This window comes from Urocitellus parryii, chromosome 10, assembly GCF_045843805.1.
Source record: "Urocitellus parryii isolate mUroPar1 chromosome 10, mUroPar1.hap1, whole genome shotgun sequence".
Taxonomy (NCBI): Eukaryota; Metazoa; Chordata; class Mammalia; order Rodentia; family Sciuridae; genus Urocitellus; species Urocitellus parryii.
The window spans coordinates 90529037-90553389 of NC_135540.1; the positions used below are offsets into that span (position 1 = coordinate 90529037).

At 37.6% G+C, this 24353-nt stretch overlaps 1 protein-coding gene across 1 annotated transcript in view; it reads right to left on the bottom strand.

Annotated features, from left to right (window-relative positions):
• The window catches only part of Mob1b (MOB kinase activator 1B), a 74643-nt gene extending 51003 nt beyond the window's left edge, over positions 1-23640 (bottom strand). The window contains exon 1 of the mRNA XM_026402580.2: positions 23359-23640. Coding sequence (XP_026258365.1) covers positions 23359-23372 — 14 coding nt within the window. The 5' untranslated portion in view covers positions 23373-23640. The remainder of the gene's footprint in view (positions 1-23358) is intronic.
• Between the last annotated feature and the right edge of the window lie 713 nt (positions 23641-24353).

Here is a 24353-nt window from a genome sequence, read left to right on the forward strand (position 1 = left end):
CTGCAGTTAAACTTCAAACAAAATACTATACAATTTAGTTAACCAAATTCCAAATGCAAAGCTCAGATACTTTTAAAGGTTCGTTAACATTTTAATGGCCTAATACTTTTTTTTTTGAGAGAGAAAGAGAGAGAGAGAGAGAGAGAGAGAGAGAGAGAGAGATTGAGAGAATTTTTTTAATATTTATTTTTTAGTTTTCTATGGACACAACATCTTTATTTTATGTGGTGCTGAGGATCGAACCCAGCGCACTGCACACGCCAGGCGAGCGCATTACCGCTTGAGCCACATCCCCAACCTTAGGCCTAATACTTTTTATTATTAATCTGGAAATAAAACAAAAGGAAAATTATTCACCTACCTAAAATCAGACTTTTAACTGACATTTAACTGATAACAATGATGACACAAAGATCTTTAATCCTCTAGGCTATCTAATATTGCCATGTTAAACACTGGCAAACTGTGAAGATGCATAAAAGATATTCCGTTTTCTTGTAAAAAATTCTTGAACTGTGGAAATGTTAGTTGAAAAAAAAAAGATTTTTAGACTCACTCTTAACACACAGCAGACAAATTCAAAGCAAAGACAATTCAAAAAACAAAGTAGGTTAACACAACGATATAATTTCTTTGCATTTAGACATGACACAGTTGTGAATGCTTAACAGAACATGGTAATAAAATAAAAATAGATTAGTACTTATAAGAAAACTTTTGAGAACAACGGCTAAAAAGTTAAAGATGGTGAGCTGAAATATATATTAGCCTCTCACTCCTTACTAAAAGTAGCCAATAAAGTGAATTTTTAAAAAACCATAATCTGGGGCCGGGGTTGTGGCTCAGCAGTGGAGTACATGCCTAGCACGTGCAAGGCGCTGGGTTCAATCCTCAGCACCACATAAAAATAAATAAATAAAATAAAGGTATTGTGTCCAACCACAACTAAAAAAGAAAAATTTAAAAAGAAATCATAATCTGCCTGGTGCAGTAGTGCACACCTGTAATCCCAAGAATTTGGGAGGCTGAGGCAGAAGGATTGCAAATTCAAAGCCAGCCTCAGCAACTTAAAAAAGTGGGGGTGGCAGGGGGGCACGAAGGATGACACTATACACGATGACGACTACAACAGCTAATAGGGGCAATTACCAAGAATACAAGTATCAATAAATGTTGGCAAGGATGTGGAGAAAAGAATACATTCATACATTCTGGAGGGACTGCAAATTGGTGTAACCTCCCTGGAAAGCAGTATCTAAATTCCTCAGAAAACCTGGAATGGAACCACCATTTTACCCAGTTATCCCACTCCTTTGTATGTACCCAAACGAGTTAAAATGAGCATACTACAATAATGCAGCCACATCAATGTTTATAACATCTTAATTCACAATAGCTAACCTATGGAACCAACCAAGATGCCCTTCAACAGATGAATGGATGAAGAAAAAAAATATGGTTCGTGTCACAAATGGAATATTACTCAGCCATATAGAAAAATGAAATTATGGATTTGCCACTAAATGTATGAATCTGGAGACTATCATGCTAAGTGAAAATAAGTCAATCCCAAAAGACCAAAGGTCAAATATTCTTCCTGATGTAAGTGGATGCTAACCCACAACAAGGAGGAAGGAAGGGGAAGAACAGAAGTTTGGTGGAGTAGACAAAGGGGAATGAAGGGAAAGGAGGGAACATAGAAATAAAAGACAGTGGAATGAATCTGACATAACTTTACTATGTATGTTTATGAATACACCACAGTGAATCGCCCCATCATGTACATTCACAAGACTAGAAAACAAATTAGAATAGGATATATTCAATGTTTGTATAAACATATCAAAATAGATTCTACTATCCTATATGACTAAAAAGAAAAAAATTTTAAAAAGAAAAAAGGAATAGGGATATAGCTCAGTGGTTAAGCACCCTGGGTTCAATCCTCAGTACATTAAAAAAAAAATTTTTTTTTACCCTAAAAATAAAGAATAAAAGAGGAGACAATAATAAAGTTTTGGAAATTATAAAGATGAATAATTGCATAATGTATCTAAGAAAACCTAATTCTAATGCTAAAGTTAGAAACAACTTACTTTATATCATAACTCCCATAAAATGTTCAGGAATTAGTAGTACCTATAGAAGTAGAATACTCCAGAAATGAGAGTCAAGATGAAATAAGACTTTCAACAGCCTGTTTAAGATGCAGTAAAAACTAGGTGAGGTGGTACATGCCTGTAATTCCAGCTACATAGGAGGCTAAAGCAGGAGAATCACAAGTTTGGGGCCATTTTGGGCAACTTAGCAAGACTCTATCTCACGTGTAGCTCAGTGATAAAGCATTTGCATATGCAAAGATCCTGAATTCAAACCCCAGTACTGCCCATCCGCCCAGAAAAAGCAGCAGAAACAGTTACATCCCCAGACACACTTGATACCCACACAAAAGGGTTCTATACTAACCTTACCCTAAGACTAGAAACTCAAGATTTATTCTGTGGAGAGGTCAAACATAGTGTCTCTGGCTTGGGAGACACAGGTAAACTTGCAGGCAAGGCACACACATCACACATAATACTGAAAAGCAAGTTTGAATAATCAATGTTGAGACCCCTGTCTTTTCCCCGCAATCAGGACCCCAAAAACTTTGCAGCCAGGATAACAACCTCCAAACAAAGAGCAGAAAAGCTTTTTCTGGCAAATGTAACCATACCAGATGTAAAATTAAAATCCTGGAAAGAAATACCAGGAGTTCCGCAAGGAAACAGCCTAGCCATACTGCCCTTCAGCAAAGCTGACACTGACATGCCTATGCCTTCCATACACTTCAATGCAGAGATCCAATTGGTTTTTTAGTTATCCTGCTTATAAATAAAAGCAGAAACGCAAAAAGATTGCCAGACACATGAAGGAAGCTTCTACATGAGATCACACCAAAATTGACAGAACAAAGCAACTGGAGGACAAACTATACAAAAAAAAAAAAAAAAATCAATAATATCCTCAGCAGGGGCTGGGGTTATGGCTCAGCGGTAGAGCACTTGTCTGGCATGTGCAGGACCCTGGGTTCGATCCTCAGCACCACATAAAAATAAATAAATGAAATAAAGACATTGTGTCCAACTACAACTAAAAAATATTAAATAATAATAATAATATCCTCAGCAATAAAAATTATTTTTGCTTCAAGAAATAATATGATATTATGTGAAAGAGAATTTAAATAGGACTCTCAAAATTTTTAAAAGGTAGCAGAAATAAAATAAAAGGAATAGGAAATAAAACTGAAGTAGTCTACCAGAATACTGGTGGTCAAAAAGATAGAAAAGAAAATGAAGAACCAATCCAAGAGATCCAATCAATAAGTAGGTTATAGGGAATTCACAAAGATATAACAGAGAAAACAGAAAATATTTTTGAATCAAAGAAACAAATCAGGAATTTTCCAAGAACTAAAAATATCCTATAGCCTCAAGGAGAACCCACCAAACACAGTGGATGAAAATAGATCCATACCAGAAAATGCCATTATGAAATTTTAAGAAATGAATGTAAAGATCTTAAAATTAAATTTTAAAAAAGTTTCATACAGTATCAGGAACCAGAAAGGCATTTAGAATTCTCAACAAAAAAGAGAACTTGAACTTCAGACAAAAGAAAACTAAATTGTATGGGAAAATTAGTTCCAATCTAGAATTCTAATGGCCTTTGCTGATACCAATCAAGTATGGACACAGAATAAACTTATAAATATATAAAGGTTCAAAACATTTCTTGATCTGCCACAAAAAAAGGAGTAAATCAAAAAAGAAGACATGAATCCAAAAGATAAGAAATCTAACTCAAGAACTATGCAAGAAGAATTCTAGGATGAAGGTAAAGGGAAATTTCAAAACTGACAGCAATGCAGCAGGACTAGATAATATCAACCAATATAGACCAGAGAAAACCAGAAAGCTCCACAGAAACATGTTCCAGAAAATAAAGTGAGCTCAGTGTGGTGGCACACAGTGTAATCCCAGCGCAGCTTAGAGGCTAAGGCAGGAGGACTGCAATTTCAAAACCAGTCTCAGCAATTTAGCAAGGCCTTAAGCAACTCAAGTGAGGCCCTATCTCTAAATAAAAAATAAATGGTGCTGGGTATGTTGGTCATTGGTTAAGTGGTCCTGGGATCAATCCCTGGTACCAAAAAAAAAAAAAAAAAAAAAAGATAAAGTAAAATAATCTCAATGTATTTGAAGGTTAACTGGGGCAAGTTTTGGGGAATGACTACATAAAAAATTAAATAAAACCATTCCAAAAATAACATAAAGTTGTTCTGAAAAAGAAAAACAAAATTACAACATAGTACGAAGCTCAACTATCCACAGTGTTTATTTAGTACTAAGTATATTGAGAAGGTAGTAGGATGGGACATATTATGAACATGAGATTTGGTAGTAAGGATGAGGTAAAATATACTTTTCTTTCACAAAATTCAATAGTTAATGCCCCAAAATGAGGAAATCAAGAAGTAACAATATAAACATGTTATTTTTAACATATGAAATTAAATATCGAAACAATCAAGTAAAAGGATTCAAAGAGGCTGAATCTAGGAAATAGAAAAAGGAGGTTGCTTTTATCAAAAGCCTTACAGAACTATTTGATCCTAAATAAAACCATGTAATGTGTAATTCTGACAAAATAAGAATAATTTTTAAAATTTGAAAATTTAACTTTAAAAAAAAAATTGAATGCTTAATCAAAAGATGGTACCAGGCATGGTGGCACACACCTAAACTTCCAGCTATTCAGTAGGCTGAAGCAAGAGAATCAAAAGTTCAATACCCAGCCTGGGCAACTTAGAGAAAACCTGTCTCAAAATAAAAATAAAAAGGGCTGGATGCATCACCCTGAGTTTAATCCCAGTACGGTGTGTGTGGGCGGGGGGGGGGGGGGGGGGATTCCATGCATTGTTATTATTTAATTCAAGCATTATTTATTTCATATGAATCCCCCCACCTTCTCAAAAAAGGTTGATTTTTGTAGTTTGATAACCTGGGTTAGATCTGTCTGGTAGAAGTTATGTGACTTTAGGTAAGCTATTTAGTTGTTCTAATTGCCAAGAAATATCATTTACCATGCAGATGGTTCTGGAAATTAAATAGTATGTAGAGATATACAGAATACCAAAGGTACACTGACAGTTCTCAATAACTAATATCAGGCAAATATATTTGTACCATATCTTTCGGTAACTAGCAACTTGTTCCACAGGCAAGCTAAGTTACATCTAAGCAGTTTACATTTTAAATAAGCAACTGCAAAATAATAGAAAATACCTAAAAAAAAAAAAAATCACAGGACCCCAGAGCTTCAAATGATTGACCTAAAAACAAAAAGGTTGGAATACAATCTTTTGAAACTCCAAAAATGACTAAAAGTAAACAATTTTTCCAGAAGTTTGATCATATTCTTACCAATTCCACAAGTCACCATAAATCTTAACACCTAAATATCAGAAAGACTCTAGGTTGCCAAATTATAACCCTTATTTTACGAATAAGAAAAACAAGGACAAAAAGTACAATGACTTTGCAATAAAATCTATACTGAAACTACCTAAATTCTAAGCTCTATTTTTTTAAGCCTGACTTATAAGAGCCTACCCAGAATCCAGACATGTGAACAACTGCAAATCATCAGAATACTTGAGCTGGGCATGGTGACTCACACCTGTAATTCCAGCAACTCATGAGGCCAAGTCAGGAGGATCACAAGTTCGATCACAATTTAGGGAGATCCTGTCTCAAAATAAAAAATAAAAAGCATTTAGTTATAGAGCACTCAAGGGTTTAACCCCCAGTACTGCAAAAAATAAATAAATAATCTTTTTTTTTTTTTTAATGCTGTAAAGGAACAGGGGCTGGAGGTGTAGCTCAGTGAAAGTGTGCTTATATACTCAAGGTCCTGGGTTCAAAATATATATATATATATATATATATATATACACACACACACACACACACCTTTATATATATTTTTTAATTTTAAAGGCATAAGTTCATGAGGCTAGCAGGGGTTTGCATATATTTACTGATAAAGAATATTCTAGGTTGCCCTAACATAAACTTATGCTTATAATAGTTCCATTTATAAATGCTCAAAAACAATGAACATACCATACATACATACTCTTCACAAGCAAAAGCAATTGAACATCACAGTTTACTCATACTTTAGGAGTGACTGGGAAAAGAATTTTCCACCTTAAAATAATCCAGAGGGGCTGGAGTTGTGGCTCAGCAGTAGAGCGCTCGCATCCCACATGCGAGACCCTGGGTTCAATCCTCAGCACCATGTACAAAAATAAACAAGTGAAATAAAGGTGTTGTGTCCAACTACAACTAAAAAATAAATATTTTAAAAAATAATAATAATCCAGAAAGAAAAAACGTGGCATAGCTTTCTAATCAGACCCTATGAGAAAAGCAATAAATACAAGACAATAAGTGAAAAAGAGCTTTAACTCCTACGCCAAGGCTGGGTATAGCTCAGTGATAGACAGGTTGCCTAGCATGTGTGAGGCTCTGGGTTCAATCTGACCCACCCAATCCCCTCACTACCACACCCACCCACCCACCCACACACATACACATACACACACACACACTAGAATACAGAGGGGGAAAAAAAGACAAACAGAATCTATACATAATTATTATAGCTACAAATGTCATCTGCCTCCCAAACATGTTTATTATTTGCATTAAATTATCAGTTTATTTCCTGAATTAAATATCAGAAAGATAATAAGAAATCCAATATAACTGATTCATGATGAGGTTTGGAGGCAGAGCACTGGAGGATCAGAGGAACACTAGATAGGGCAAAGGGGTGGGAGGGGAAGGGAGAGGGCATGGGGGTAGGAAAGACAGTGGAATGAGATGGACATCATGATCTTAAGTACATGAATAAAGACACAAATGGTGTAACTATACTTTGTGTACAACCAGAGACAGGAAAAATTGTGTTCTATAAGTGTAATATGAATTGTAATACATTCTGCTATCATATGTAACAAATTAGAATAAATAAATTTTTTTTAAAAAAGAAATCCAATATAAGGCTGCAGGGGAAATAGCTCAGTGGTGAATCACATGCATAGTATGCTCAAGGGCCTAGGTTCAACCCCCAGCATCCTGCCCCCCCATGCCCATGCAAAAAAAAAAAAAAAAGAAATACAATTTGAATCAAATATCTCACTTTGTAAAAAAATAGTCTGCTTTACTAACTTATATTACTTGCCGATCTTAGAAAAAAAAAAAAGAGAGAAACATTTTCCGAGTAAGTTATTTTAAACTTCTTTTTTTAACTGTAAAATACATTTATAGACAAAGGATTTTCAAATTATATTCTACCCTCTACCTGTCACATGACTTCATTTTTAAATGAAATTGTTAATTTCATTTATTAAAGAGCTTCATTCCAAATGTTAGCATATATTTTTCTCCTTTTAAAATAGAAGAAGGGACTGGGAATGAAGTTCAGTGATAGAATGATTAGCATGCATAAAAGGGAGAGGGAAGGAATCAAGGAAGGAGTAATGACAAAGGCTGCAATTTCCCTTACTATGCCATTAGAAATATAGGCGAACAAGCTGGGAATGGTGGCACAGGCCTATAATCCCAATGATCAATCAGGGAGGCTGAGGCAGGAGGATCATAAGTATAAGGCCAGTCTCAGTAACTCAGCAAACACCTCAGCAACCTAGGGAGACCCTGTCTCAAAATAAAAAATAAAAAGAGCTGGGGGGTATAACTCAGTGGGAGAGCACCCTGTATTCCATCCCTGGTACGGAGTCGCAGGGGCGGGGGGATATCCTTGGAAAAGCTTGTATTAAATTGTCCAGGGCTCAGGATATAGCTCAGTGGTAGGGCACTTGCCTTGTATGTGCAAGATCCAGGGTTTAATCATTAGCACCACAAAAAAGAAAAAGAAAAAAAAAGTCCAATGGGCTGGAGCTTAATGATAGAGCACCTGCCTTGCACATGTGAGGCACTGGGTTCAATCCTCAGCACCACAAAAAAATAAATAAATAAAGATATTGTGTCCATCTACAACTAAAAAAATATTACAAAAAAAAAATCCAAGGGCTGGAGATGTGGCTCAGCGGTAGCACGCTCGCCTGGCATGCGTGCGGCCCGGGTTCGATCCTCAGCACCACATACCAACAAAGATGTTGTGTCCGCCGAGAACTAAAAAAAATAAATATTAAAAAAATTCTCTCTCTCTCTCTCTCCTCTCTCACTCTCTCTTTAAAAAAAAAAAAATCCAAGAAGTTTTATGATTATTTTCTTAGTGGTACAATGCTGGTAGGGATGCAGGGAAATGAGCACTACTTCACTAGTATCGGGAACACAATTTATGGGATAGAGAGTAATGATACACCTGACACATGCTAATTCTTAAAAGGTCTCTATGCCAGGCATGACACTATCTCAAAATGAAAAATAAAAATGGCTATGGATATAGCTAAGTGGTAAAGTACCCTGTTATCATCAGGGTGTCTAGTTGGGATCCCAAGTCCTTGGTGGCCCAAAGAATTGGGCAAGGCACACACAAGTAACAGGCAAAGTACAGATTTATTGAAGGTAAAAGTAGAAATAGCACTCCGTAAGGTAGAGTGGAGTGGGCTGAGCAAGAGATGAGGGGTTCAAGGCTCTGATGTCTGGAAATAAAATGTCTTATATGTTGAGCTGTGAAGCAGTTTCTTCCTTATACTGACCTGATTAAAGCCTTACTCCATTTGCCCCCATTGGTTACCTTAGGATACCTGATTAGATTATTTGCAATTTTCTCCTATTGGTTACTTTAGAAAACCTAATTAGAATGTCCAATTTACCTCTGTTAGTCATTTTAAAATACTGAAGCTGTAGGCAAGAGTTGTTATGGTGATAAGTTCTCAGTGGTGGGAGCCATCATGGTAATGGGACTTATCCTAAACAGGAACATGACTATATGACTGTCTCCCCTGTCCTATCCTCCAGTGGCATCCTTCTTATACCCTGCCTCCACTATCCTGGTGTCCCTGAACTCTACCTAACATACTCCTGCACTCCATCCCTAGTACATACTATAGGAAATAAGGAAGGAAACAAAAGTCTCTATAAGGTCTCTATAAAACTGTGTAATAGGAGCTAGAATTGTGGCTCAGTGGCAGAGCGCTTGCCTAGAATGTGTGTGAGGCATTGGGTTGGATCCTCAGCACCACATAAAAATAAATAAATAAAGGTATTAAGAAAAATGTGTGATAGTGGCCCAATAAACAGATGTTCCAAATCTTTCTCTGCACAGTAGCCACCTTTTTATATTTTCCCTAAAATCTTTATGAGGGAAAATTAATCAGAACAACAACAACAAATCAGTCACATCCCCACCTTCTGCCATGAAAAAAATGAAATTATTGATTTGTTTAAAAAACTGTTTTTTTGGTGCTATATAAATTATACTAGCCACTATGCTACAAGGTAACAATTAAAAACAAACAGTATTAAGGGTTGGGGAGGTAGCTTAGTGGTACAGCATCTGCCTAGCATGTGTGAGGCCCTAGGTCCCATCCCCAGCACAACAACAAAATTTTTTAAGTAAAAAACAAATAGTTTTTGCAACTTCAAGGGAACCACAGAACAGGGATCACAGTTATCTTTTCAAAAAAGGATATAATAAGGACTATGAAGAGCATGGAAATGGTGACTAACAAAACTGAAGGGGATACAGGCCAGGAAAAGAGTTGGATCCTAAACTAAAAAAATGGGTATGAGGAGAAAAGCAGTCTAGCTAGAATAATAGGAATAGCATTACAAAGGCAGGCTGTCTTTGGAGAAATTCAAGTTGAAAAAATAGCTGAGTACAGTTAAAGAGGTAAGTCATTGTACAAAGGCACAGATGAGGCTGGAGTGAGTGGTAAGCAAACAATATGGAAGTCCTCTGCCTGGAGTTTGGCCAAACATTTTCAGCCCATTCCAGTCTCTACCTGAAAAGCCCAAATGAACTGAAGGAAGGGGGTGGTTCAAAGGATTCAGCCACCTCCTATCCTTATTTAAGGAGGAAAAAAAAAAAAACAACTCAGTGCTAGAGATAAGCAGCAGTGGCAGCAGCACCAAGAACAAGCAAAATAGGCCCTTGAATCCACCCAATAAAAACTGTCTCTACCTAAAAATACAGAAGCACAAATCTGCAAAATTCCTCCTGTTTTGAATAAATTAATATACTATACACATTTTTATGACTATTATCAATACTGGCTGCAACTACTGAACATATACATCTAATTCAGAAGTTTGTACATTTGTGTGAAACATCAAGGATCTTTAGCCACCAAAGGTGAGCTTGAAACTAGTGATTTAAAACAACTATTCAAAACAGTTTGTTCAGGGGTTGAGGCTATAGCTCAGTAGCAGAGCTACTTGGTTCGATACTTAGCACTGCATAAAAATAAACAAATAAAACAAAGGCATGCTGTCCACCTACAACTACAAAAGTTTTTAAAAATTAAAAAAAAAAAGTTCATCCACATAACATGCTGGTCTTCATTTTAAGATTCTCAAAGACAGAGATCACATCTTACTTATTTCTGAAGCCCTACTTTCTCCCCACCCCCACCTCCACTAGTACCTGGCCCTTGACTTTACACATTGGAGGTGTCCAAAAATGTTTCATGCATTATGCAATAATGCTAAGTGTTCATAAGATAGCTAAACAAAATTTGAAGTGTGAAAAAGTTCAGAAGTAGGCTTGGGAATTTCACAAGCAAGGATGATGACAGTGTTTACACAGGACTCTTTGTTTTATTAAATGCTTTCATTTAATAAAACATTATTGTCATTCAATGCACACATTGACCTAACAGAGTAAGCATTCCTTTCTCCAGTATACAGAGGAAACTGAAACTAAGGAATTATGTCATATGCCCAAGGTCCCATATCAGAGACAAACCAACGACTCTGAAATCCAGGTCTCACTCATAGATAGGTCACTCTTCTATGACAATCTTCAGTTAATTAAAAAGTACATAAATAAGCTGGGCACAGTGGCACATGTGTGTTACCCAGGGACTCAGGAGCCTAAGGCAGGAGAATCCAAGTTCAAGGCCAGCTTTACCAACTTAGCAAGGCCCATGTCAAAATAAAAAATTAAAAAAGGGCTGGGGAGTTAGGTTGTGACTCAGTGGTTGAGCGTTTGCCTAGCATGCGTGAGGCACTGGATTTGATCCCCGGGCACCACATAAAAATAAAAACGAAATAAAAATAAAGGTATTGTGTCCATCTACAACTAAAAACAAAAAAAAATTTTTTTAAAGGAGAGGGGGGTCCTGGGGATGGAGCTCAATGGTTAAGTGCCCCTGAGTTCAATCCCCAAAATTAATATTAAATCAAAAAGTAAATAAATAGGGCTCAGATTGTGGCTCAGTGGTAGAGCGCTAGCTTAGCATGGGCGGGACCCGGGTTCGATTCTCAGCACCACATAAAAATGAAGGCATTGTGTTGTGTCCATCTACAAAAAAAGATATTATCTCTCTTTCTCTCTCTCTTTAAAAAAAAAAAAAAGTAAATAAGTAAATTTGCCAAGAAATATCCTCACATGCTATAAAATAAAATGGTGAAAAAAACTCTCACAAAACAGTCCAGAAGGTGAAATTATAATTACAAGTATGCAAAGGCAACAGGGGACCTAGACTGGCCCACTAAGGGGCCTCAAAAGACTCCTGTCAAGGACAAAGGTAAGTTTATATTGAATCCCAAAGATTTGCCAAGGATGGTGGCTCAGTGACTAGGGACATGGAGGCAGGAGGATCACAAGTTCAAAGCCAACCTCAGCAACTTAGGGAAGCCCTACACAACTTAATGAACCCTGCCTTAAATAAAAAAAAAATTTAAAAGGATGGAGGATGTGGCTCAGTGGTTAAGCACCCTTAAGTTCAGTTTCCAGTACCAAAAAAAGAAAAAAAAAAAAAAAAAAAAGAATTTCAATTCCAAGGATTTTTCTTCTTTATTTTGAGGAAAAGTTAGAGAACTTAGATAACACAGTGAGTTGTATACAATAGGTTTGTATATGATTGTATCCAACAAGCAAACATAAAGGATGTCTAGACTTTGACTATAATTGTGCATGAAATTACAAAATAGTCAATAAATTCTGAAAAGCAGGAAACATTAAGGCTACATACCCTGAACATATATCAACAGAATTAGAAATTAGCAATAATAGTTAACAAAAAAACATTTTTAAAGAATTTCTACAGGGGCTGGGGTTGTAGCTCAGTGATAGAGTGCTTGACTGGCATGTGTGAGGCACTGGATTCGATTCTCAGCAATGCCTATAAATAAATAAAAATAAAGTTCCATCAACAACTATAAGAAGCATATTTGAAAAAAAAAAAAAGAAGAAGAATTTCTACATAGGGGGCTGGGGCTATAGCTTAGTGGCAGAGCATTTGCCTAGCACGTGTAAGGCACTGAGTTCGATCCTCAGTACTGCATAAAAATAAACAAGTGAAACAAAGGTATTATGTCCATAGATAACTACAAAAAAAAGTTTTTAAATAATTTCTACATAAATGTTAATGAATCATTTAAATCAATATACAGGTACCCACCATTTACTGCTGAGTAATTGGAAGATCTTTCAAATCATCTAAGATCACATTAAAACACATTCTAATCCAGGGTTGGAGGCCTAAAATCTTACATTTCTAACATACTTGTAGGTGGTGCTGAAACTCCACATTTGAAGGGTCTAAAGCACACTTCTCAAGGATTATAGTTATATAGAAATGTCGATACCCTTAGTCTGGGGGTGCCTTCTGTCATCAGGGGGCCAAGAACAGTTTTCTGCCACATAAAATGAAAGTACTTTTTTTTTCCTAAATGTCAAATGACATAAAAAAAGGTAAAGATATCTCTAATTATAGTTATCACTAGACAATTTAGTCTCAACACCTTATAATTATGTTCCCACTTGAGAGAAAGCTAAAAATTGACAGAACTCAATTAAGACACATTTTGGTTCCAAATGTCTAGCCATTTAGAAATATATATTTTGGTAAAGACTGGTTTTAACTACAATTAGAAATTTTTTTTAAATTTCATTCTTGATGGCTTACCACTTTTTAAATAAACTGAAAAGGTTAGCTAGGCACAGTGGCACACACCTGTTAATTCCAGCTACTTGGGAGACTTGAGGCAAGAGGATCACTTGGGCCCAGGAGATCAGGGCCAACCAAGGCAACAAAACAAGACTCAGGCTCAAAAATGCATGTGTGTATGGTGTGTGTGTGTGTGTGTGTGTGTGTGTGTGTGTGTGTGTGTGTCTGCGCGCACACACACACATAATAAGGTTGAAAGGACTGATTAAAGGGCTGAAAAGTCTTGACTGATAAAACCCAAAAAGGGAGTCCATAAGAATAAGTTAATGATACAAGCAGCAAGCCTCCTCATATTCATTAACTCAAAATTTCCATTTCTAAGAGTTTAAAATAAGAGCCAATTGAATATTTGGTAGGGTGTGGGGAAGTGATGGTAGAAATGGAACCACATGTATATGAGTGAAAACCAGGGGAATTTTTTACAAAGAACGATTTCAATAGTTAAATTTAATGTCACAGGGCTCTAGCAAACACAAATGGGTTCTCTAAAGAGCAAGAGAGTCATAGTGCCCTATCAGTCTGGAACTTGAGCTGCAACAGAGATACCAGAAAAATTGCTTTAAAATACTTTCTCCCCTACTATTTCTATTTATTCTTCATGTTATACCATTACTTAGTTCAACAAAGGAACACATACAAAAAAAAAAATACTCCTAATACGCGATACTATAATAGTACAACTACTGAACTATTCTCATCAAATTTTAATTTGAGAGCAACAAAAGGACTTAGGCAGAAAGGTAAAACAAGAGTAGTAATAAAAGAACATTTAACCTTTCCATTACAAATAACAGCAATAAGGCTACTTGGCTGTGACATAATTAGGAATAGTACCCACATAATATTTGCTTCCCTTTCAAGTCTTGCTTCTAAGTTCTAACCTCAGAAAATCAGAGTACCCTTGGTATGTACCATACTAAGCCTACAGAAATTGGCTATAATTTAAGTAATCAGAAATGGTGACTGTTTAAAAAAGGTTGTCATTAATCATCACACTGTTTAAATTTGGTATCACTATTGTATATAACTACAATTTATTGAACTGAGGCCTTTTATATTTAGTATCTCTAATGCTTCCAAAATTTCTAGAGTATTGGCCCTAAACACAAGATTATATTAAGAAAATAAAAAACTGACCTCTGTCACACAAGTACATACATAACTAAGTCTCAAACTGCTTTCATCCTAAAATTGCTGCAGCAGGGGCCCACTCATGCCCCAAGGAGAGGAGCTGGGCAGTAATAGTGTTTGGACAACAGCTGGAGGTAAGGTTATAAGGAGTATGGCCAGGCAAGGTCAAGAGAGTGTGTGTGTGTGTGTGTGTGTACAGAGAGTGTGCAAGCAATAGCATATACACGTGCCTAAGTATTACATTTCCCAAATAATAAAGGAGGAAGTAAAAAAACATGGAAATGGCAAAGGTAGAATGAACCCTATGCTATTGGTTTGAAATAGGTAAGAGTGGTTTGAACTCATTTAATAGATATTGATAAAGATTTTTAAAATGTGGAAATAAATGCATATGGGTATGTATTCTCTAGCAGTGTCCAATAAGAAGGCGTAGGAATAGCAACGTATCTATAGTAATGAGCATATCTATCACCTAGATTTTGGCTTCTAAATACTATTCTCCACTGAACAGGTTCTTAAAACTGTCATATCCTAGAATAAGGCAGAGAAAGTATCAGTTAAAATGGAATATCTTGTGCCACAAAGTAAGAATGTACCCTTAGAAAAAGGGAAACCAGGTGGGCACAGTAGGGCATGCCTGTAATCCTAGCTACTCAGGAGGCTAAGGTAGGAGGATTCCAAGTTTGAGGTCAGCCTCAGTAACTTAGTGAGACACTGTCTTAAAATAAAAATTAGAGGGGAAGGGTTGGGATTATAGCTCAGTGGTAGAATGCTTGCCTAGCATATGTAAGGCACTGAGTTGAATTCTCGGCACCACATATAAATAAATACAATAAAGGTCTATGAACAACTAAAAAATTTTTTAAAAAATTAAAGTGGAATTTTAAAAAGGGTACAGGCAGGGGGACTGGAGATGTAGCTCAGTAGTAAAGTTTGATTTCTAATACTGAAAAAGGGAAAGAAAAGGAAGGAAACAAGTCAAAAGGACACAGACTCAGTATGAATAGAGTTTCCACTAGCCAGAACTTTAACAATTTTGAGCATCAAAATAACATAAAAGGTAGTTAAGAGTCTAATTCATTGAATAACAGGAATTATGTGTCCACATTTTCTTATTCAGTTTGGGCTGGGTAATTTACCAAATCCAAAACTTATTGCTCACAGTTCTGGAGGCGGAGCAATACAAGATTAAGGTATCAGCAGATTTAGTGTCTGGTAAGTGCCCATTTCTTAAATGTGGTACATTTCTATGTGTACTCAAGTATCAGAAGGGCAAAGGGGTTAACAAGCTCCCAGACCTCTTTTATAAGGGCACTAATCACCTCCAAAGGCCCTACCTTCTAATTTTATACACACACTGGTGATTAAATGTTAATGAATCAGACACAGCTATCCAACTCCTCAGCTTATACCCAAAGGACTTAAAACCAGCATACTACATGGACACAGCCTATCAATGTATTTGGGGCAGGAATATCATGGAAGCACAATTCACAATAGCTAAATTGTGGAACCAACCCAGATGCCCTTCAGTAGATGAATGGATAGGGAAACTTTGGTATGTATACTCACAATGGAACATTACTCAGCCTTAAAAGAGAATAAAATCATGGCATTTGCAGGTAAATGAATAGAGTTGGAGAATATAATGCTAAGTGAAGTAAGCCAATCCCCAAAAACCAAAGGCCAAATGTTTTCTTTGATATGAGGATGCTGACTCATAATGGTGATGGAGGGGGAGCATGGGACGAATGGAGAAACTTTAGGTAGGGCAAAGACGGAGGGTAAGGGAGTAGAAATGATGGTGGAATGAGTCAGACATCATTACATATATGAAGACACAAATGGTGTTAAAATACTTTGTGTATAATCAGTGACTTGAAAAATTGTGCTCAATATGTGTAATATGAAATGAGTTGCATTCTGCCATCGTGTATAACAAATTAGAATAAATAATTTTAAAAGGGAAAAAAGAATTAAGAAATGAATGGTAAAAAAAAATTTAATGAATCAATTTTAGAGGAACAAAAACATTAAGATCATAAAACAAAATGATATTGTAAATAAATTCATGGGAAGAAGAATAAGTTCTTCCTTACAATAAAAGTACTTGCTAAATAAATTCAGAAGCAACTACAAAATTAGTGATCATCATAGTAATAATTTCAAACAAGAAGTCTCACTGGAAATAAAAACCAGTGGTGAAAATGAAATAAGGATTATTACACATAGTATCAAAATATCTCATAAAATATTAATTACAGAGAGAAAAAAAGCTAAAATAACTTTAAAGGGCAGAATCCTGATACCTTATCAAACTGTCAAAGTTAATAATAGCGGACAAGTAGGCACTATGTGTACCTGATAAGATGAAATAAGAAAAATATGCATCACTTCCATAATATTCCTGCCCCAAATACCTAAATGCACAAGGAAACATCAGACAAACTCAAATTGAGCTGACAATCTACAAAACAACTGACCAGTATTCTTCAAAGCAGTAAAGGTCATTAAAGTCAAGGAAAGACTGAGGAAATATTTCAGCTGAAGAATACTACAGGACTAAGGCTGTAGCTCAGTGGTAGGGCACTAGCCTAGTATGTGTAAGGACCTTCATTTCACTCCCAGAACTGAAAGGGATGGAGAGGAATTTGCAAAAGACATGTAAATGAGTAAAAAAAATGATTCAAATTGGATCCTTTTGTTGAGGATAACATTGTTAGTGCAACAGATGGGGTCTCTGAAAAAGGAATATATGGAAATTCTTTGTGTTATTCTCTTCTGAATTTGGAAAACTTTCAAAGTAAAATTTTAATCATTTCTGCAATAAACAGATTTTATATCTACACTTTATATTTAATTATATGTACTGTAAAGAAATAGTCTTAGGTGAGTGCTATAGTCTGAACATGGGTAGTGTCCCTCAAACGTACACATGCTAAAGGACTGATCCTCTCAGTGGCACTATTGGGAGGCAGTAGGACCTTTGGAAAAGGAGCAATTGGGAAGTCCTTACATCACTGGGGGTGTGCCTTTAAAAGGTGGACCCCACCTGCTCCTTCCTTCTCTGTGCTTCCTGTCCTGAGATGTGAATTTTTGCTCCTGCATGTGTGCCCCACCACTGCCACCTGCTGCCCTCACCAAACTAAGCCTATGCAGGTGCCATGCCTTCGAACCTCCAAAACTGTAAACTAATAAACTCTTCTCTTTATAAGTAAGTTTCCTCAGGTATTTCCTTATAGTAAGACAAAGCTAATACATTTAGTAAACACAAAAATGGAAATGTGAGACAAAAAGGAGTTTTTAAAAGCTCTCTACAGGATTTGATTTGGCATTATGTTAACTGGTTCCATTATTTTATATTTTTCAAGAAGTAACATATAAGCCAGGTGGTATACACCTACAATCTCAGCTACTAGGGAGGCTGGGGCAGGAAAATTAAGTTCAAAGCCAGCCTAAGCAACTTAGCAAGGCCATAAGTAAACTAGCAAGATCCTGTCTCAAAAATTAAAATGGGCTACGAACGTAGCTCAGTTGTAGAACACCGCTGGGTTCAATCGCCAGTACCAAAAAAATAAAAAAGAAGTAACATATAGCCATTTTGCCTCACTACCTCCTAATCAAATATACAATTGAAGAGCAATACTACATGTGCTTTTATAAATTGGAAAATATAAAATACAAAAATTCTGCAACTGCTGAGTGCACTGGCATATGCCTGTAATCCCAGTGGCTCAGGAGGCTGAGGCAGGAGGATCGTGAGTTCAAAATCATTGTCAGCAAAAAGTGAGTCAAGTCGCTAAGCAATTCACTGAGACCCTGTCTCTAAATAAAATACAAAATAGGGCTAGAGGTGTGGCTCAGTGGTCAAGTGTCCCTAAGCTCAATCCCCGGTACCCACCCTCACCCCCAAAAAACCCTGCAACTGCAGTTAGGGGAAAAAGTCAATAATGGTAGTAGTAATTACATGTTGACTTTATACTCAGGAATATCAAGCAGAAACAATTTTATGTTAGATGAGAAAAGTAAATCAGGTATCTGCAATTCCCCAAACTACCATCTGAAAAGGTGACTATACTTACTTATACTACCCCCTCCCCAAAAAAACATATTAAATAATTTTGTCAGATAAGAAAACAGAAGGATAACACTTGGTCAAGACACTCAAAATGATGTTGTCAAAGTATATGTACTGCTATAAGAAATTTACAAGTGAAAAACATGTTCTAGATATAGTAGAGATGCATTTGTATATTTGTTTTTTTTTTAAAGAGAGAGAGAGAGAATTTTTAATATTTATTTTTTAGTTTTCGGCGGACACAACATCTTTGTTTGTATGTGGTGCTGAGGATCGAACCCAGGCCGCATGCATGCCAGGCGAGCGTGCTACCACTTGAGCCACATCCCCAGCCCACATTTGTATATTTGTGACAAATTATCCATATGTATAATGTGACAAAAGATTAAGAAAAGTTATATCCTAAAATATGAACTATAGTTACTCTGAAAGTGCGATTATGAATTATTTGTATTTCCTTCTTTTCTATCAGTATTTTGTGATTTCTTCAACAGTTTACTTTTTTACATTAAAAATAGAAGGTAAGGGCTGGGTTGAGACTCAGTGATAGAGTGCTTTCTCAGCATACATAAGGCCCAAGTTCAGTCCCCATCACTAAAAACATTTTTAAAAAAAAGGAATAAAGGAAACATTTTTAAAATAATTTTAAAGTATTACATAAGTTTCTACTTTCTCTTCTACTACTGAATTGGTGAATCTCAGAAAAAAGATCCCAGTAGTGTGACAATGACACCTGGTAGCACTGAAACATAGAATGCTCTTAAAAACAAGGCCTAGGAGAGATGAAGGGAAAAAGGCCTATTTGCATTATCATAAGGCAATTTCTCTGTATCAGTTTCCCCCATTTATAAAATGGGATTCCTGCTAGTTATTGAACTGAGTTCATTATTTATGTAAAGCACTTAGTGCCTGGCATTCAGCAAGGTATTATTATTTATTATCAACTTATTTTACAAGTGAGGACCCTGAAGCACTAAAATCAGTTAAATCATTCATAAGATATTGCTTTGGTTTTTGCTGTTGTTGTCTGCAGGTGGGGCTGGGGGAGAAAGAAAAGGGAGTAGAGGGAAGAAAGGGAAACAGACACATATAAACTAGGATGAAATCCTGGGTCTCTTTTCCTAAGTTGCTAGTGTGATAAAAGACAAATGGAAGTGCTCAATAAATATTTCCTTCCTTCCTTCCTTCCCCAACACATTTGTATTTCTTCCTGTAGAGAAATAGGCCTGGTTTAGGGGTGAGGCTGTCACTCAGTGGTAGCGTACTTGCCTGGCATGTGTGAGGCACTGGGTTCAATTCTCAGCACCACATGTAAATAAATTAAATAAAGGTCTATCAACAACTAAAATATATATATTTAAAAATTTCTTTAAAAAGAAAAAAAGAAGAAATAGACCTGGTTTACATTTATTCTCACCCCTAGATCACCTTTTTTAAAACTTCCACTTACAAGTATTAATTTTAACTGTATTCTAACCAAGTAGTATTCACTAGGAAAGCACACCTTGGTCTCTTCCATGTCAACCGTTTTTGTGGAATCCCATCATTCAGAAAAGGCAATGCCAGAAAAAAAGAGAATACTTTCTGATTGCTAAAAAATTACTTTGATCTTAAATTTCCCTATATTGTATATGCATAACATGTCAAGAGAGGAAAACTTTTTTTTAAGAGACTGGGTTCCAAATCAATGATTAGGTTAGCAATCTTAAATTGATCATTTTGTCTCTTTAGGAAAAAAAGGTAAATAGGCTATGCTACTGGTAGACCCTATCTAACTTCAAAATTCTACAGCTTCTTGTACAAACTGGAAAATGGACAATTCACAGGCAATTTCATACCTCAACTATGTTTTCTTTGACAGAAACGTCCCATTTCCCCTTGCTCTCTTAGAGAACTTATTCACCTTCCACTAAATACCACCCATTTCTTCCATAAAACCTTTCTACAATCTAAACAGAACAAAACTGCTCCCAACACTTTGGGCCCCCTGATTATATTACATCAATATAGGTGATGACTTTGATATCTACTGTCTCTGTAGTCCCCTCATCTTGCACAATGTCTGGCTTACAGCAAATGCTGAGGATGTGTTTAAAGATTTAAATATACAAAGTTAAGTTAAATTCCTGTGATGTTTTTGTATCCACCATCTGGTATTTTAGCTTAATTTGAAGACATACAGAGGCCAGTGTGCAGCAAAACCAAAGCTTTGCAGTGCACATACACATACGCAGTGTAAACTTATCTTGAGCATTTGTACAAAAGCTACACAAAGGTATTAGTCTTGCAGATATATGGGCACCCCTGAGAAAAATTATTATCTTAAGCTACCGTAACTCCCTACCTTAAAACCTCTTCACCCTGCTAAACTCTATTTCATAATCTTTATAATTTTCTTCCAACTATAATTACTATTGGTCACTTACCAGAATACAAGCTCCAATAAAACAGGAATTTTTGTCTGTCTTGTCACAATAACCAGTGTTGGCATCAGTACCTGACACAGTGAAAGCTTTTTTTTTAATCAATAATTCTCTTATCTTACAGCCTTCAAGAGTCATGACTCATCTCCTCTATAACCCTATCTCTCACTGACCTATTTCCTCTGCTCTAGCCTTTTATAGTAGCCTTCCCAATAAGCTTCTAAGAACTGAAGGAAATTTTTTTTAATATTTATTTTTTAGTTGTAGTTGGACACAATACCTTTATTTCACTTATTTATTTTTATGTGGTGCTGAGGATCAAACCCATGGTCTCACCGTGGGAAGCAAGTACTCTATGGCTGAGCCCCAACCCCAGCCCCCCTGAAGGAAAAATTTTGTACTTAACTTTCTTTGCTATCTGTTGGTACAGAAATAATGTTCAGGAAACTATACCAAATAATAAACAAACAAACAAAACTTTGGTCTTTCACTTCCAATGAGTTCACTTTGGATTTAAAACTACTGGTAGTCAAAAGCATAACAGATTATGTTGTTTTATTTTTTATTGTCAAGCACATGCGTTAAATACATTGAAATTACATTAGCTGCTACATGTGACCTGTCTGAAAATTTGTATCCCAAATAGAGCAAACCCTCTATGGTGTTATATATATATATATATCAGTTATAGCAAGATTTTCTTTTTTTTTAAGAGAGAGAATTTTTAATATCTATTTTTTAGTTTTCGGTGGACACAACATCTTTGTTTGTGTGTGGTGCTGAGGATCGAACCCTGGCCGCACGCATGCCAGGGGAGCGCGCCACCGCTTGAGCCACATCCCCAGCCCGCAAGATTTTCTTAAGTAGCTAATATCTTTCAGGAGAAATTAATGAACCCAACACGTTTCTGAATCTATTCAATACCAAGTCATGTATATAAGTACAACATTATTGTATTTATATTCAGAAAATAGCACCACAACCTTCTCCATTCCCCAGTTTCAGCCAAATATGGCTCTTGCCTGCTTGGACAAATTTAGTCTATAAGTTCCCATAAGCAGCATACATGAACATTATCTACATTGCTATTTTGAATTTTTGAGAATAGAATATAGGCAATTTAAAATTTCATTCAAGATGAGAATCTTCAAACTGAGATGTCTGGATATACTGATTAGAATTAAAATACAAAACAAAGAATAAAAGTCATCCAGTACTCTGATCTAGCACTACCTCAATCTGACAAAATCAGAATCAACTTCTAGGATGAACCTCAGATCACTAGTTCAAATGTATCAGGCAGAATAATGCAAAACATGCCCCTTGTGCCTACTGGAAATAAGACTAAGTCTGCTGGGCACTTAGCTTTCTATGGTAGCTCATTTTTGCTTAAACACCCTAAAACAGAATTAATTTTCTAAATGTAATCATATGAAAATAAGGGTGAATTAAGTACTTAGGATTCAGATACCAATGACTAAAAATTATGAGAAGTGAGGAGAAAAGAGTAACCTGAACAGAAAATATTCTTTAAAAGCTATTTTGCCACAGCAGTAAAGGACCGTATATGGTGGGTTTACAGCTTCCAAGTTTTTTATTAGTTTTTTAAACACGTGGGTGAATCACAATAGTCTTCAAAGGAGTTATTCTTCAGGGTATAACCCTTGATTTTCGAGGACCTGAGGTTTGTCTGCTGCCTCCATAACCATATCTGACCATCTCATCTTTCTGCTTCTCCCTCCCCACCCCGGATCCCCCATCCTCGCCCAAAACTCGTCTGGAATAAAAGATAAGTGATACAGTGACCAGCACTAATGTAACGCTAAAACTGGCATTAACAAATGATGTGCAAAACAACACCCTATTGGACCTAATCAACCCAGGGCACACTCTCGAGGCCCTATTTGGTGGTGGCCTAAACGACAAAACCTGTACTCGTTAGGGAAGGAGGAGAGGTGCCTCAGGGAAACAAGGGGCTATTCCAGATGGCCTTCCCCACGTCCCCAAGCCGTCAGCAAGCAGCCTTGTTTCGGTGTTACCACCACAGGACTTGTCATCCCGACTTCCCACCCCTAAGATCTAAGAGAAAAGTTAAAAGGGTCCTGGTGAAGGGGAAAAGAACGATCCATCTTCTATGCTTGAGACCCAGAAAAGAGCCGTGGGCAGCAGAAACCGGGAGAGGCAACCCAGCATGCGTGGGACACCGGTCATGCGGGAAAGTAGGAGGCATCTAGGAAGAGAGTGCAAAGCAACCGAGGAATAACAGCGAAGGCAGAGATTGGGATGACAGGGAAATCCGGACGCAGACACTGGAGAAAGAGGCTCCTTAGGGCAAGAGGGCCCCGGCACGCCGGAGGCTGCGGAGTGGCGGCAGTCAGGCAGTCCGCGGAGCCCGGCTCGGCGGGGACGCCCGGGCCGGGCCGGCGCTGGGCCAGGCAGACCCAACCCGGCTGGGCCGAGCGCGGGTGGCGGCTGGGGGCCCGCGGCCCAGGTCGCGCCGGAACAAAGCGAGCGCACAGGGCCTGGCTACTTACAACAAGAAGCTCATGTTGGCGGCGGGGTGAGCTTCGGGCTCGGCGGTCGCGAGGCCTCGCGGCGGTGGCGGCCACAAAAAGGGGAAAAAAAAGAAAAGAAAAAGGCGAGAGGAAGACGAGGCGAGAAAAAGAAGGGGAGTGCCGGCAGTTCGGCGGTCGCAACTTGCTCAGCTTTGCTAGTTCCAACGGCAGGCAGAGGGGGCGGAAGTGGGAAGCGCACGGCTTGAATCACTTAATGGGAGGGGAAGAAAAGGGAGGCGGGGAAAGGGCCGCCAGCCGGCTCCTCGGAAAACCCTAGCGGAGCAGCTGCCCCAAGTCCTCCCCAGCCCCCCGCAGCCCCAACCCCGCGAGCTCTCGCGAGAGCGGCAGCGCCCACCTCCCCGCGGGAGCTGCTGCCCGCGGTCGCTCACCTTCTGGTCACCTTTACAGCCCAGGCTACTTGCGGCCCCTGGGTTCTCCTGTCAGCTGGGTTAAGGGTCGGGGCATAATGCTCGGAGCCTCTCAGCTGCCCTTCAGCAGTCAGGGAGGAAGTGGGCTTCAACTCCAGGATGTCAGGGTCCTGTAGTGAGTGATGAGATTACCACCAGAGATTTTTTTTTCCAAAGTGAGTGCCCAACAAAAGACAAAAAGTAATGGAATTGCTTGAGCTGGTGTTTAAAAATAGGAGGAAGTTTCGCCAGGTTGGAATGGTTTGGGTGTGGTCCTGCCAAAATAGAAGAAAGGGACTAAGTGGATTTTCAAGGTATCTGTTTTGTTTTGTTCTTTAGATATTGATGGACCTTTATTTTATTCATTTATTTATATGCAGTGCTGAGAATTGAACCCAGTGCCTCACACTTGCTAGGCAAGTGCTCTACTACTGAGCTACAACCCAGCCCCGGTATCTGTTATTTTTATAGGCACATTTTAAAACCCTGAACCAGGAGGAAATTAGGGTAAGTCACTTACCAGGCAAGGTAGGCTGTCATGAGCAGCTGGGGAAACTGACTTAGCCA